This window comes from Emys orbicularis, chromosome 9 (genome assembly GCF_028017835.1).
Source record: "Emys orbicularis isolate rEmyOrb1 chromosome 9, rEmyOrb1.hap1, whole genome shotgun sequence".
Classification (NCBI taxonomy): Eukaryota; Metazoa; Chordata; order Testudines; family Emydidae; genus Emys; species Emys orbicularis.
The window spans coordinates 83,206,640-83,222,343 of NC_088691.1; the positions used below are offsets into that span (position 1 = coordinate 83,206,640).

At 42.1% G+C, this 15,704-nt stretch overlaps 1 protein-coding gene across 2 annotated transcripts in view; it reads right to left on the minus strand.

The window, feature by feature from the left end:
- Window positions 1-15,704, minus strand: part of VEPH1 (ventricular zone expressed PH domain containing 1) — a 139,802-nt gene that overhangs the window by 67,814 nt on the left and 56,284 nt on the right. For both annotated transcript variants that reach the window (XM_065411151.1, XM_065411150.1), the window contains exons 7-8: window positions 4,891-5,100; window positions 2,017-2,411 (exon numbers count right to left, since the gene is read on the minus strand). In XM_065411151.1, the coding sequence (XP_065267223.1) occupies window positions 2,017-2,411; window positions 4,891-5,100 (605 nt within the window). The remainder of the gene's footprint in view (window positions 1-2,016; window positions 2,412-4,890; window positions 5,101-15,704) is intronic.

Consider the following 15,704-nt stretch of genomic DNA (forward strand, 5'->3'; position numbering starts at 1 on the left):
CAGAGGTAGGGCTGGGGGCTGTCCTATCCCAAGAAATTGATGGAGAGGACCACCCGGTTCTATACCTGAGCCGAAAGTTGTTCCCCCATGAAAAGAACTACGCCATGATCGAGAAAGAGGCGCTCGCCATAAAATGGGCCTGTGACGCCCTACGATACTACCTCCTTGGGGTGCCGTTCTTGCTAGTCACAGACCATGCCCCCCTCCGATGGTTGATGAGAATGAAAAACAACAATGACCAACTACTGCGGTGGTATCTGGCCTTGCAACCCTACGCGTTTAACATCCAGCATAGGGCTGGCAAGGAACATGCAAACGCAGACTTCCTGTCCTGCCTCGGGGGGACAAAGGGGTCTGGCCCCGAAGAACGGGAGCCAGACTTGAGGGGGGGTGTGTGTAGTGAGTCAGTGTGGCTCCCCGGCGCCCCAGAGGGGGGAGAGCTCATCCGGAAGCCGCAGTGGGCGGAGCCAGGAAGCTCTGAGCCCGCCCCTCTGGGGGTCAGGCGGCGACCTGGAAGTATAAAGGCTGGCCCTCAGAACTCAGTCAGGCCCCAGCTGCCTAACAGACCAGACGTCTCCATTCTAGCTCGGGGCTGGGAAACCTCTGCAGCCCGGGGCGGCCGCCGGGAGCCGCCGGGCCTGCCCTGCGCCCGCTACCCAGAGGAGCCGCCGGGTCTGCCCTGCACCTGCTACCCAGAGAAGCCGCCGGGCCTGCCCTGCGCCCGCTACCCAGAGGAGCCGCCGGGCCTTCCCTGCGCCCGCTACCCAGAGGAGCCACCGGGCCCGCCCTGCGCCCTCTACCCAGAGGAGTTGCCGGACCTACCGAACGACGCCTGGCCGGACGAACCCATGGTCCAGGATCCCCCCGAGGCCGACACCAGCCCCCAGGTAGACCCAGAGGGGGAGTGTGGAAGTAGCCCGGGGGCAGCCGACCCCAGTCTGGCTGCAGCATTGCCAGAGCCTATGTCAGTGTGTTGCGGCCAGGATCCCCACTGACTAAGCAGCGGGCCTTCTGCCGCTGCTAGGGCCCCGGGCTGGGACGCAGTGGAGTGGGAGGGCCTGCGTCCCCCCTGCCACTCAACCCGTGGGTGGCAGTCTCCCCCTCTCCCAGGCCTGTTGAGGCTTAGTTTGTACCGTTGCTCAGCCCTGACTGAGGGCCTGAGTGCCTGCCCCAGCGTTTGTTGCCCCGCCCAGACCTAGGGCCTGGGCCTAAAGACTTTGTATTGTTGCTCAGTCCTGACTGAGGGCCTGAGGGCCTGCCCCAGCGTTTGTTGCCCTGCCCTGACCTAGGGCCTGGGCCTAAAGACTTCATACTGTTGCTCAGCCCGGACTGAGGGTCTGAGCCCTGATATAACATTGGTGTCCGCCTGGAGCCCGGGTCAGGCTTATCGTGTCTCTCAGGGCAGCGCGGACCGACGGGGAACCCGGCCGCCGGACAGAACGCCCCGCCCCGGTGTGTAGTGAGTCAGTGTGGCTCCCCGTCGCCCGAAGAGGGTCGAGCCCCGGCATACTCTTGTACAGGGCCCAATTCAAATCCCACTGGGAATCTTTCGACTGACTTCTAGTGGGCTTTGAATCAGAGCGTAGCAGAACAGAACACCTTTATTTGAGATTCTGGATCTGATTCTTTTCTGACCTACCCTGATGTAACTCTATTAGCTACACTGATTTATCCTGATGTAAGAAGAGAATCAAACACTGACCCTGAGTCCAATCAAGCATTCTTTGCATAATATTGCATTAACTTCAAAGGGAGTTTTGGGTGTGCGAGGACTGCCAGCTTGGGGCCTCTGAAGGATGCACAATATTGCTGAAGGAAAGGACAAAACCTATGAAAGAGGGTTCAAAATGCTGTAGTTTATAACAACGTCATTGTGTAAAAACGTGTTTCATCCAACATAAGAGCTCATGCTTAGAGAATCTTACTTAACGGTTTGCATGAGTATTGAAGGGTTTTGTTCTTGTTTTAAACTGTTTCTTTAAGTTTCCCATAATTTGAAAGGTTCAGAGCTCTTACCTTCAATAATACACTGATCTGGGCTAGGAATTTTCTTCCCAATCTCCATGACATATGCTTTCACTTTACTAAGATTTTCCTTTAAGTGCAAGTAGAGCTTATCCTGATATTCCACAGGATTTTTTATTGCCTCTGTACTTCCTTCATGGCAGTTTTCTTTAACAGATCCTGGCAAATTTTCTGATTCTGTACATTTGATTCTTGGGTGTGAAACTGAAGAATTTTCCAGCTGTGATTCTTCAGTGTCTGGACTAAGAGGCAATTTGTCATTTTCTTGGCTAAGATAAATTTCTGTGAAAGAGATGCCAGCTGCTATATCTCCATTGTCCATGTCTTGTCCATTGTCTGAATTCATCCCCTTTGTACGGATTGCATGTAAAGCTAGACTTTTGGACCTGCAATGTAAATAGAGAGAGACAAATGGTTTGTGATAGAGGTAAGATGGACTACACCATGCTGAAGCATCAGATAACAAGATTTCTGGCCAAATTCTGCTCTCAATTACATCTGTGCAGCTGCTTTGGTGCAACTCAGAGCAGAATTTGGGCCTAAATTGCCTGTTGGTTGGCAAAGACAAATAGCTTTTAATAAACCTGTATTTCATGAACAGGTACTCAGAACCCAAATCAAACCACAATTGTAGTAATAAAAGAAGTCAGACAACAATATCTATATATCACAACATATTGTGACAAAGTTCCTCCTCTATCTTGGTGGGTCCTGCACTTATTGGCGGATTTTCTTGCCTCAGAGATTCACCATGTGGGTTGGGGAACAGCCCAGAGACCTTCCCCTCTGGAAGAACCCACAGTCCAGGTCAATTGGGAGGTTTGGGGGGAACCCGGGCCCGCCCTCTACTCCGGGTTCCAGCCCAGGGCCCTGTGGACTGCAGCTGTCTATAGTGCCTCCTGTAACAGCTGCATGACAGCTACAACTCCCTGGGCTACTTCCCCAGGGCCTCCTCCAAACACCTTCCTTATTCTCACCCCAGGACCTTCCTCCTGGTGTCTGATAACGCTTGTGCTCCTCAGTCCTCCAGCAGCACACCCTCACCCTCTCAGCTCCTTGCGCCTCTTGCTCCCAGCTCCTCACACTCACACCACAAACTGAAGTGAGCTCCTTTTTAAAACCCAGGTGCCCTGATTAGCCTGCTTTAATTGATTCTAGCAGCTTCTTCTTAATTGGCTCCAGGTGTCCTAATTAGCCTGCCTGCCTTAACTGGTTCTAGCAGGTTCCTGATTACTCTAGTGCAGCCCCTGCTCTGGTCACTCAGGGAACAGAAAACTACTCATAAGTGACCAGTATATTTGCCCTCTACCAGACTCCTGTACCCCACTGGTCTGGGTCTGTCACATAATGCATACTAGAGAATGCACCAGTATATCTATTACTCATCACTATAACACCTCAGTATCCAGTCTATCAATCACATTATAAAATAATACCATCCAGCAGTGGTTCAAGCAAATCCAGAGATCTCTCTACAGTCCTTCAGCTGGGCCACCTTCGCCACAAGCCCCAACATTCAGGAATTGGTTCTCCACTCTCTTGTGTAGTCATTTGCACCAGAGTAAATGAGGTATAAAATGCTACTACTGATGTGAATGAAGAATTCTGATTTGGCAGCATTTTACACTCACTTTGAACAGTTGTATATGAGTGCAAAGGTGGAAGGCAATGGAGAATCAAGCCCTCAATGAGCATCCTTCCCCACCACTCCTTTCACAACATGGGAAACTTTAATCCTCAAAGGGGAGCTGGGGAACAGGAAATGCATACACAACTGGTGAATGTGTCTCTGGAGAGAATTAGGAGAAAAGTGGACATAGGTTCCCTGTTAAAGAGGAGGAAGGTGGAAGCTATGACAGCCCCAGCAAAGGAGATGTCCAAATTCCCCAAAGGCTCAAGTTATCGCCACAGAACTCTAAGTCAGTATGAAACGGGTCATGCTCCACCCATGCAACACTGCAGCATGAGCAGTAAACATCCCACTAGAATTGGTGAGGCCTGCATGTCCTAGGGGTACATTCTAGTTGCAAGTTCTTTGGGCTGGCCCTAGTCGCAACACACAACGGGTCTAGGCAGAATCAAATTTAACTTGACACAAAGTATCAATCTAGAGTAATTGAGGGCATAATCTGACCCAAAATATTGATACAAATATATTACCTAAACTAACGTTAGAGTTGCCATTATTAGTATCCAGGAGAGTTCTTTGAATCTTCATTTCTAGATCAGTAGTTCTCAACCTTTCCAGACTACTGTACCCCTTTCAAGAGGTGGATTTGTCTTGTGTACCCCAAATTTCACCTCACTTGCTTAAAAATCAGACATAAAAATACAAAAGTGTCACAGCACACTAGTACTGAAAAATTGCTGACTTTCTCATTTTCACCATATAATTATAAAATAAATTGCAACCCCCCCAGATTGAGAAACACTGATATAGTATATAGAGCAGTATAAACAAGTCATTGTCTGTATGAAATTTTAGTTTGTACTGACTTTGCTAGTGTTTTTCATGTAGCCTTTTGTAAAACTAGACAAATATCTAGATGAGTTGATGTACTCCCTGGAATACCTCTGCGTACCCTCAGGGATATGCATCCTCCTGGTGGAGAACCACTGTTCTAGAGTGTTCTGTAAACAAACATGTTCCTCTTCCTTCTCTCTTGTCATGTTAGGGCAGGTTAAATACATAATTTAGAAAGATCTTATCCAGCTCTGAGATGCCCTGACAAGAGATCTGGTTAGAATTAGACTCATGGTGCCCACAGGTATACTATAATTGAACTATTCCCTTAATGTTTGGATAAAGATTTATTCCAAGACTGATATGCATGAAAGTCAGTCATGCATTTTACAGAATCATACCTGTTAAATCTCATATCCTTCCTTTCTTCTTTAGAAACCTGGCCTAAACTATATCTACGCACAGAGCCAGGAGTACTGTTGTCAATATTTATTTTTTCTTCAAAAGCCTGTATTTTAACTTGAAGCTTTTCATCCTCTTCATTTTCATTCATAACAGATTTTAAATCATCCAACTGTACAGGAGATTCTGTTTCAGCATCATTTTCTGTCCTGAAGAAGAAAAAATCAGGGGTTTAACACGGTCATGCTTTGCCCAAGATGACACTGACAGTGTCTCTCTTACTTTGAACCACATACTGTATCTGGTAAAATAATTGTGTGTCAGTAGTGAATTTCTTAGAACTTGATTAATCATTTTTGAAACAGCTTTCAGCTCAATATCTATGTCAAAAGGATTAGAAACATTAACTATCTATGACAACACTGGATTAGAAATAGCATGCAATATATCTGCAAAGGTAAAAACCACGCTTCCTCTTGATATGGCCTCAACCACATTCCCGCCAGCAAACCTCTCCGGGAAATGTTTTTCAGTTGAATTTAAGCGAGTCCTACAAAGCTACTAAACAACCATTTATTACAGCATACTTATAAACCAACAGCAGAGCTCACAGTGGAGCCTGTGAATATTTGTGGTTTTACAAAATTGCACATGTACTTTCTCCTGAATAATTGTACTCTGAGTAAGAAAAACATATTTCAAAACTCAGCACTTGGGAAGAAACTGGTTTAGAGAAAGTTTTAAGTAATCTGACTCACGTTCAGCAAAAGAAATCCCAGAATACTAAAATGGGTTTATTTAGAAGTCTGTGCAGCTCGAGTTTCTATTTAATAGAACAAAATGGTTAGAAATGTACATCGTCATTAAAATTTTCAAGCACAGAGTTGAATAAACTCTGTGCAATAATAAATTTGGATTTAAAGCACCAGTTAGCATGAAGTTATCACTCTTAAAAACATAGGACCTAATTCTGCCCTCAAACATACCTGTGAACCTCATTGATTTCACAGCACTGATGAAAATGATTGTCCCAATGATGACACTGTCATATCATTAGTGATGAATTCTGTCTGCAGTTGATTTCAGTGGCGTTACATGGGGGTAACTAACAGTAGAATAATTTGCACCTGCCAAATTACCCTGACATGGAGGGAGCCCATTGAAAGCAGGTAATGAGATCCAATCCTAAATGGATCCACTTTCTAACCCCCTACCAATGGGGGTCACAGAGGAGCTGCAGCTGTTATTCCAGCTCATAGGCTAGTGTAGCAGCAGTGGACAGGTGACATTGCAGCTCTGCAGCCCTTCCAGCAGCTGTGGGGAAGCAGGGGCGGCCCTAGACTAGCTGCCAGCAACTGGCGCCCTAGGTGAAGCATGCAATCAGCGCCCCCACCACCAAACCCCAAGGGCAGATCTAGCCTGAGGGTTTTGGTAAACTGGGAAACATTTTGCTCCTTTTTTCCTTTTAATGTTTTTTAAGCATTTTTTTTTTAAACAGAGGCTTAATTATGCAGTTTGTCAGTCTGTCCAACCAATGTTTCTGAGATCAGATAAAATAGAGACATGAAATGTTCAGATTAGATTTGTACATGACAGCTAGATGATACTTCAGTCCAATTTCAAATAAAAATGCATTAAAAATGTTAATTATAATTTTTATTATTACAAATCCAAAATCATCCATTACGCTATCCTGCTTTAACTGCCATTACCACCACATCCAATATAGAAAGAAATAAGAGAACTCTTCAGTGAACTTTAACCTGTATTTACAAAACACTCTGTGCTCTTAAAACATGACTTTTCTTCCTTTAAGTTTTGAAAATTCAGTCACTAGTTCTTTTAGATCTAGTTTTCCAGCTATTTCATGCTCTATGGACATTGTGGCAAGCCCAACAAGTCTCTCTTGCGCCATTGTTGAACGCAGATATGTTTTTATCAATTTTAACTTTGAGAAGCAGCGTTCCCCACTAGCTACGGAAACTGGCAAAGTTAAAAGAATGCGTAGAGCTATAAAAATGTTTGGAAAACTGTCTGAGAGTTTATTTTCACAAACAAACTTCAGTACTTCTTCAGGAGTGGAATGTTTCTTAAGTCGTCTTGAAAAAGCCTGAAGCTCACTACACAAATCTGTAGCATCAATGTCTTTTGAATTTTCATGAGTCAGTGCTGACTCCAGTTTTAAACAAAATTCTCTTATCTGTTTTGCTGTTTTCTTTTGCAAGCTGTGGATATCATATAGAAAGCCAATACTGACTCTAGCTGCTGAATCTGTTGAAATCTTTCGTCAACCGAGTGACTAGCAGTATCAAGGACTGTGAAGTAGAAATTCACTTTGAACCTTCGTTTTGGGTTCTGAATGCGTGTGTCTCGTCCTTCATATGAAAACTGCTGTTTCTTTTGCCGAATGCGAACTGCCTCTGGTTCAAATTCTGTCGGAAAGTCTATTTCTTCAGCAAGCTCGAGAGAATCTACCAGTATTCTTTCAAACCCTTCATCACTTCTGAATTCCTCCAGAATATTTTTAGTTTGCTGCAGTTTTTGAATAGCAGAATGTATGTTCAAATTCTTTTCCTGAAGCTGCTTACTAGTGAGGTTAATCTCGAAAAGGATATTATACCCTAAAATGAGTGAAGTCACAAATTTGAATTTGGAAAGGCCATTTGCAAGAGCTTCTGCATCTGAATGTGCCATATTGCCAGATGATCCAGTAAAGGTAGTATCATCAGAAATTTCAATTAGGGCATCATAAATGTTTCCAAGTTCATAGTAAAGAGGCTTCAAAGCATCAGTGCGACTCTCCCATCTTGTCTAAGTGGTTTCACAGTTAGAGAATTCACACAGCGAGTCAGAATCTCCCAACGGCGTGTTGAGCCTGAGAAAAACACGTAAACACGTTGTACCAGGTCAAAGAAACTGCTTGCCTCCAAACAGCATCTAGCAGCATCATTGACAACCAAATTCAGAGAATGCGCACTGCAAGGAACGAAAAAGGCCCTAGGATTGATTTCCATCCTTCTCCTTTGCATACCATTGTCTTTACCCTTCATATTACTCCAATTATCATAGCCTTGGCCATGTAAGTTTTCAATAGATAATGACATTGTTTCAAGCTCTTGTAGAATAGTTTCAGTCATAAATGCTCCAGTCATCTCCTTCAGTGGTACGAAACCCAAAAAATGTTCCTTTATGAGCACTTCAACATTCTCTTCATATGCAGACTTTTCCATATCCACACAATGAATGATCATCGTCATTTGTTCAACATGACTCACATCTGGTGTACAGTCCAGTATTATTGAAAAGTATTTTGCAGAATGGGCAGCTTCTACAATTTTCTTTTTAATGGCATTTGCTAGGATTTGAATCAGTTCATTCTGCATATTTTTTCCTAAGTAATGAACCTGTGTTTCATGATCAGTTATTTTACGTAGATGCTCCTTCATGACTGGATCAAACAAAGCAAGGTATTCAACAAATTTTAAAGAGATTCCATTACCCGGAGTATATAATTTTTCATTTTAAGAGAAGATATTTCAGGAAGGATCCCTGCTGTTTCGCTTGGTCCTTTTCCTTCTCAGCCTTTTGTTTATGATACTCAGCTCCTGAGGCTTTTCTTTTTCCTCTTTCTGCCATGGGACATTTGAATATTGTTATGTACTAACTGTGTTCCCGACTGCAAGCATTATAGCGTTATGGATGGCTGACACACCCACCACATGGTTGGCGATTTAAACCACATTGCAGCCATCCCAACACATCTTTTCACTGCTTAAAGGCTCAATGATTAGTAACATACACTCACTTACCTATTAAAACAGTTAGTTACAGCATTTACATGGAAACAAAATGACCTTTTTCAATGTTATAACCCGACACCAGTTGTTTGGAAATAATCCCCTTCCTCACGGTTACCCGCTTGGAGTGTGACATCATCACTTTTGTAGTCTATTAAGCGTTAACACTGTTACTTTTCTTTTATGGACCTTATTTATTACATGTGAACCAGTTATAACAAAGAAAAGTTAATAATTATACAGCCCCGATAATAACGCTAAGGTTTAATAACGCTTAAAGATACTCACATTTTGGATTTATAATGCTGAAAGATGTTATTCTTTATTCTTTGGCACCAAGAAACACAATTTTCCACAATATTCGCTCTATTCTTAACCATCTACCTGCGACATGTGTTAAAATGACCGTTTGACATGTATCAACGCGTGATATCTCCACTCTACATGAATTTCCGGCTATGCAACCTTGATGTATATTTGAGTTAGGCGTCACTAGCATTGCAGCTCTTGCCGCTGGTGGATGTGTTTCATTGTGGCTGAGTTATTGCTTATCAAAATGGCAGAGTGGGTCATCTTGACCCTACGTCGCAAATTGGAAAGAAAATTCGCTAAAATATTATTTATTTTTGCTGTAAATAAAAGAGTTGACATATTAATAAATTATCAGAAATGTAGAGAAATGAATTATAATTCATATTCCCTCTGTACGCACATGGGAATTGAAATAATGACATCTTCATTTTTTTTTCATTTTTTTTTATTTGATTTTTTTCCTTGAATTTGGTGCCCCATTTAAGCAGGCACCCTAGGCGACCGCCTAGTTCGCCTATATGGATGGGCCGCCGCTGTGGAGAAGGATTTCATTCACCCGAACAGGGGATACTTGCCTAAAGTCTGATTTCTTAGACCAAAATTTTCAAACCTCAGTGCTAGGCACTTAGATCCATACTGAAGATCTAAGTGCCTTGAAGCCTGATCTTCAAAGATACTGTTCACCCGCAGCTCTCATTGCCTGCGATAAGAGCCGAGGGTGCACAGAACCTCTGAATATCAGGCCACTTTTTACAAAAGCCAAAATATGGAATTAGGTGCATCCCTTCAGCCACTGTAGTTTGAACATTTTGAGCTTTGTTTTTATGCAGCAGTGAGGGAACTGAATTTATTATTATTAATCATGTTTACTACAGCAGTGTCTAAGGGCCAACCAAGAATGGGGGCCCATTGTACAAACCCAGAGTAGTAGATGGTCCTTGCCCTGAAGAGGTTACAATCTGAATAGACCAGACAGACATAGGGTGAGGGAAAGGGTAGACCACACGAGCAAAGTGAACTGTGTGATGGCAGCAAGTGGTATGTTAGTTCCATTGTTCTGTGTGTGTGTGTGCGTGTGTGTGTGTGTGTGTGTGTGTGTTCGTTCTTAGGTGGGGATAAGCTGAAAAAGGAAGGAAAGGGAGGTGAAGGGGTCAGGGCAGGGGAGAAGAGGGTAAAACAGACAGGTGTGCAGTGAAGCAGAGGTCAAAAGACCGTGAGGGAAGGAGGTGGGTTGGAGCAAACAGCCCATCAGCACAGGATGAAGAATGTTCAGTCAACACTAATAGGAAGTTCTCTGAATGCCCAGTGCTCCTTTCCTTGACCACTCCTGTTCCTACCAGCTGGAGTCTGTGGCTGGCTCATCTCTGCAGTTTTCCTCCCCAAAGCCTGATGCTCGGGGGGAAGGGGAGGTCATAGCAGTCCTAGAGAGAGAGTGTATGAGGGGGAGTGTCTCCTCTGAACAGTTCTGGGTGCAGGAGGTGAATTTCACCCTTAATGAACAGAGTGGTACAGCTAAACCATTACTATGTCTTCCCTCTTCAAAGATATGGATATCACTACTATTCTGATGCATCCGATGAAGTGGGTATTCACCCACGAAAGCTTATGCTCCAATATGTCTGTTAGTCTATAAGGTGCCACAGGACTCTTTGTCGCTTACTACTATTCTGGAATACTATTAGGTGTATCATGTGAACAGTCGGTATGTGCCCTTGCTGTTATTTTGTTATAACCAAGTTTCCCGCCTTCTCTTTTGGTGCGAGGCTGCCAACAGGGCCACAAAATTATCAAGACAACAAAATCATGGGGGCAGTATGCACCGTAATTCACAGAGGGATGAGTTACCACATTTTACAGGGTCAAAACATACCTATGCCATACTTTAGCCTCTTATGTGTAATATTTATAGATTTCTTAATAACAATCAGAACCCTCCCACAGGGTTAAAGAGGGGAGTGTCAGTATTTTTAACTCTATTCACACGTTTAAACATTATATCATAATTTGAATTTTTTTGATGACCTCTTTTTTCTTTTTTTTTAAATGAGTGTCTAAGTGGATAAATTATTAAATGCAAAACAGCTAGGTTTATGGAATGTCACAGATGAGAGTTAAAATGCAATGTTGCCAAATATAGCAGAATCTTGCTAATTCACATTCATGACTGGAAGGCCTATTGAGAATTTCCAAATATTGCAAATTATTGCTTATGAAAACAAACATATTTAACAGAAGCAACCAAGGAAACTGCATCACAAAATGTAATTTTTCATTTGTTTTGATATAGGCAGTTTAGTTTTTTTATGTAGGCAATAGCTCCTGATATAGTAATAAATGTTCTGGAGACCATTTTGTAAAAGTAATGAAGTCTTAGCAATAAGGAACCTCACTAGAGATTTGGCTATCAAATCTTTGCAGAGATGTAGGAGAAGACTTAATCTCAGCTACTGTTCTCTCTCTAATATATGTATCAATGGTATGCCCATTACCATGTCAACTATGTGCTAATAAAATTATATATAGCAAACCCCCTGTACATTGGGATTTTGGAGTGGGGTATTTGATGGAGCGATCAGGTTTGTGGATTAGAGGAATGTGAACTAACAAGGCTCTACAGAATTCTGAAATAAGAGCAGACTCTGAGTAAACTGCATTTGGTTTGTTTTCACCCCTCCCCACTTGGGACATAATCCATAGCCCACTGAACTCAATGGGAGTCTTTCCATTGGCTTGAATAGACATTGGATCATGCTCTCAAAGGAAATGTTATCAGAGTGTTTCTTTCAGGGAAACATTTGGTTCTATTTGTCAGATGTAAACCAACAGTGACTTTCTTAAAAACGTGGTTCATTATAACTCTGAAGTCCACAAATCAATAGCTTGGCTCAAACTCAACTAGCCTGCCAATACCAGGCTCCTGGGACTTTCAGGATAGCTGGTACTAGTCTTAATGGACAAAACAAAATACTCATCTCTTGGGATATCCTGGGGGGGGCAGGCTTCATTATCTCTCTTCTGTAAGCCCAGGCTCACTGCAGTAACAATGTGACCTTTGGACACGAAGCCATTCTTAACAAGCAGGAAAGATGTAACCAACATGAAATACGTCACTGAGCCTACATACTGTGCCTGGCTGGAAGACCGGCAGGCTGTTCTTCTGGCTCCTCCAGTCAAACAACAATAACATTAACAATTGTGTAAAATCTTGGCAAAATTATTGAATACATTACTGACACTGCTGGAGTTGGCCCCACTTACCCCAGAGCTGAATTTGGCCCAGACTGTTTTCAGAAGAAAAGAGATGTAAAAATATCCAAGGAAGTATATAGAACATGTTTGCAGGAAGATTTTGGTGGCACCATATTCGTTATTACTGAATTACTTTTCAACTCTCTATGGTGAGGTATCAAAATATTATACAGGTCACCAGACGATCATAAGAATAATATTTTTATTTCTATACACCCTCCTCAACCAGGTGCTGAGAATGTGATGCAGCACAATCCAAATACCTTTCTAAAAACACACGAAGGGTGGGATTTGCAAAAGCACGCCATGATGGCCTACCTCTGCTCCCGCTGCAGTTACATGGGAGGATCAGGTTCTACTACCAAGGCTCACCAAGCAAAGGCATAATCACCTCCTGCACTAAGATGCAATAGTAGAATCTCTAAAAGACAGGTCGTATGTAAGCATAGGTAAGTATCAGAGCAATGCTCAAGGATATTGAATAGAGTCAGGGTCTACAGCCTTAAAAGCTTCAAAAATACAGTGTCACCTTACTATCACTCCACCTTAGAGGTAGCTAATGTAAAAACATTCTGTAACTGGGCAGGCATAATCTGTTAATGATTTCTCAAATAATTCTGAACAAGCTGTGAGCAATGGAGATGCCCTGCTGTAAGTGCTGCTGCATGTCTTGCTAAGGGACAATTATTAGAATCAAACTTTATTGTCACTAGAACATGAGCTTTATCCAGTCAAACTTCGTGAACCATATTGTTTCCAAAGCTGATAGCAATGTCACCCTGCAGTCCCATATCATCCTATGAATTTCTTAAATACAGCTACAATCCTTTACACCATAACAAACGTTGCTTTAAAGATGGATAAATGGAGGAGAAAATGAAAGGCATATGAATTGTAAATGACACCATATGCCAGACTTTGCTTGTCCTATAAAAAGAAGAAATAATTTCATCCAGCCACTATATAAAAATAAACAACAAAGAGCAGTCTGGCTTGCATGCTTACTTTGTTGTTCCCAGGAATGGTGGTTGGGAAGCTTCATTAGATCCTGTTTGTTTGTTTTTTAATTGACCACGACAGACTTCTAAGTTGGATCAGCAGACATTAACATTCTACATTCACTTTTAAAAGTTATCTCAGGGGTGAATGACTTGCCTCTTTGTGATAGTAGGTGGCAATGCTAATAGACCATCACATGATTTTAATGATACTCTCCATCAAATGCATGTAAAATTCCCCATGTCAAATGATTCCAAGCCCACAATTACTTAGAAGAAATCAGTTTTTCCTTATAGAAAGGAATGGGTTATTGTTCATGCACACAGATGAAAAACCTATTTTTCTTTCACAGCACAAATACTCTGAATTGTTACTCTTGTTTAAGAAAAACTTTCTGCAATTAAGTAGTTACAGTAGCTCTGGAGCTACTGGGTATATTTCCATGTTCAGGGCCTGATTCTGATCTCACTTACACTAGTACAAATCAATGGTAAATCCAATGAAGTCAGTGGAGTTATACTGTGTAAAGTACTTTAACTCCGTTCCTAATTTTTGGTCTACGTTTCGTCTTGCCCCTCATCTATCTGATGTTGTCCTTGGCTAAGCCTCTGAAATATAAAACCAGGGAATAACATAAGATTTTTAAAGTTCTGCATTCGATTAAGATCTTTGTTTTATTCTATGATCTCTTACAGCTATGTTTTTAAAGGGGTGTCAACTCAGCCTCTAATTTGACACCTACAATTGTGTAAGGCATAGCACAAAGAACTGCAGGTGCATATGGCAACGTTTACGGCCTGATCCACAGCCCAGTGAAGTCAAGGGGACTTCAATGGAGAGTGGACCAGTCCCTGGGACAGCTAATTGTGATTGAGTGTGCATGCAGTCAAGGAGCTAGTTGTTTACATACTTTCAGAAATAGAAGTTCTTTTATTCTAAAATGAGGCCCTCGCTGAGCATTTACACAGTGCAGCCTGGTTGTTTATTAGCCTTTTATTTCTTTATTATCCTATTCCTTTATTGTTATTTATTCTCTACATTGTGGACTGAAGGCCAAATTCTGCCCTAAATTGAAAAGGATTAAATCCTGAGCAACTCCACTGCAGCCCTATGGCAACTTCGTGATTTCCTCTGGCTATGCATTGGTGTAAAATAGTATTTGTCCCTGAGTCCAAATGGTCACTTTTGAAACGTTAAAACTTTGTTTTTTCAATTGTTTATATGCTCTGGTGAGGGTCAAACACACATACACAAGCAAATATTAGAAAACCAATATATGTCTCTCTCACGCTCTCTCTCGCGCGCTCTCCCCAGGGGTTTCTTCCCCTCAGCAAAGTGAGTTCTTTCCATTTAGAATTTTGTGGGAAAAGATTGGAAAATATTTCATTGAAATTTTAATGAAAAATGTCTCCTGCTTTTCAACCAGTTGTACCAGACATGGGACAGAGTAGAATAGAGCAAAGATATCATAACATTTCAGTAAGTGGAATACCTTTGAGCCTTTCTGGTATTACTAACGTATCAAGTGAACAAGCATGGTCTATATCAATAATTATTAAACTCTACAATCAGATGGTTTGTGAAGCCTCCCCTCCTTCTACTGCTTCATCATAATACAAATGACAGCTGGCATTATCATTCCCCTTTAGTTACTCTTGGACTAGTTTCCAACACGTGCATGTTATCTCACATGGACTTATTTTCTATTCCCAATTATATTCTCCGGTGACTTTAATAAACCCTTTACAAGAGCGAGCGCCAAGACTTTTAAAGGTGTTTAGGAGTTGCTAAACTCAGCACTGCAATGCCTGAGGATCCTAAAACTCATTTTCAAAAGCGATTTAGGCACTTAGGAGCCTATATCCCATCAATGTCAATGAGATTTAGACACCTAAGTGCCTAAATCACTTTTGAAAATGAGTTTTAGCATCCTCAATCAGATAGGCATTGCAACACTGAGCACAGCAGCAATCCCTAAATACCTTTACAAATCTGGGCCTCAGATCTATTTTTTGACCAAGCACTTTCTCACCAGGTGAGTTGTATAAATTTCTCACAGCTTTCCTTAAAAATGATTCAGTTCCACGGGGTTCCTCTCTTTTTTACTATTTAGCTCTCTCCAGAATATCAATTAATTGTTTCTTGAATGACCCCAACTTTTTGGCTTCCACTCATTATCATGCCTCCAAGGCCATTCCTCACATTTATGAGCTTGATGACATCTGTGTTGAATTTTATCATAGAAGTAGTTTCCCTTTGTGTCCTCTTGACCTGTCACATACCACATAATGGTATTTATACAGCTCTTAGTAAAATAGCAACTAGTGTATCTTCGCTGTAAACTACACTAAATATCATTTGAACTATCCACTGTGGGACAAATACTGGAACACTCAAAGTACTTTGTTACGAGGTGCATTAGAAAGAGATTGTTGGTGCTGGTGGTGGAGGGTTAG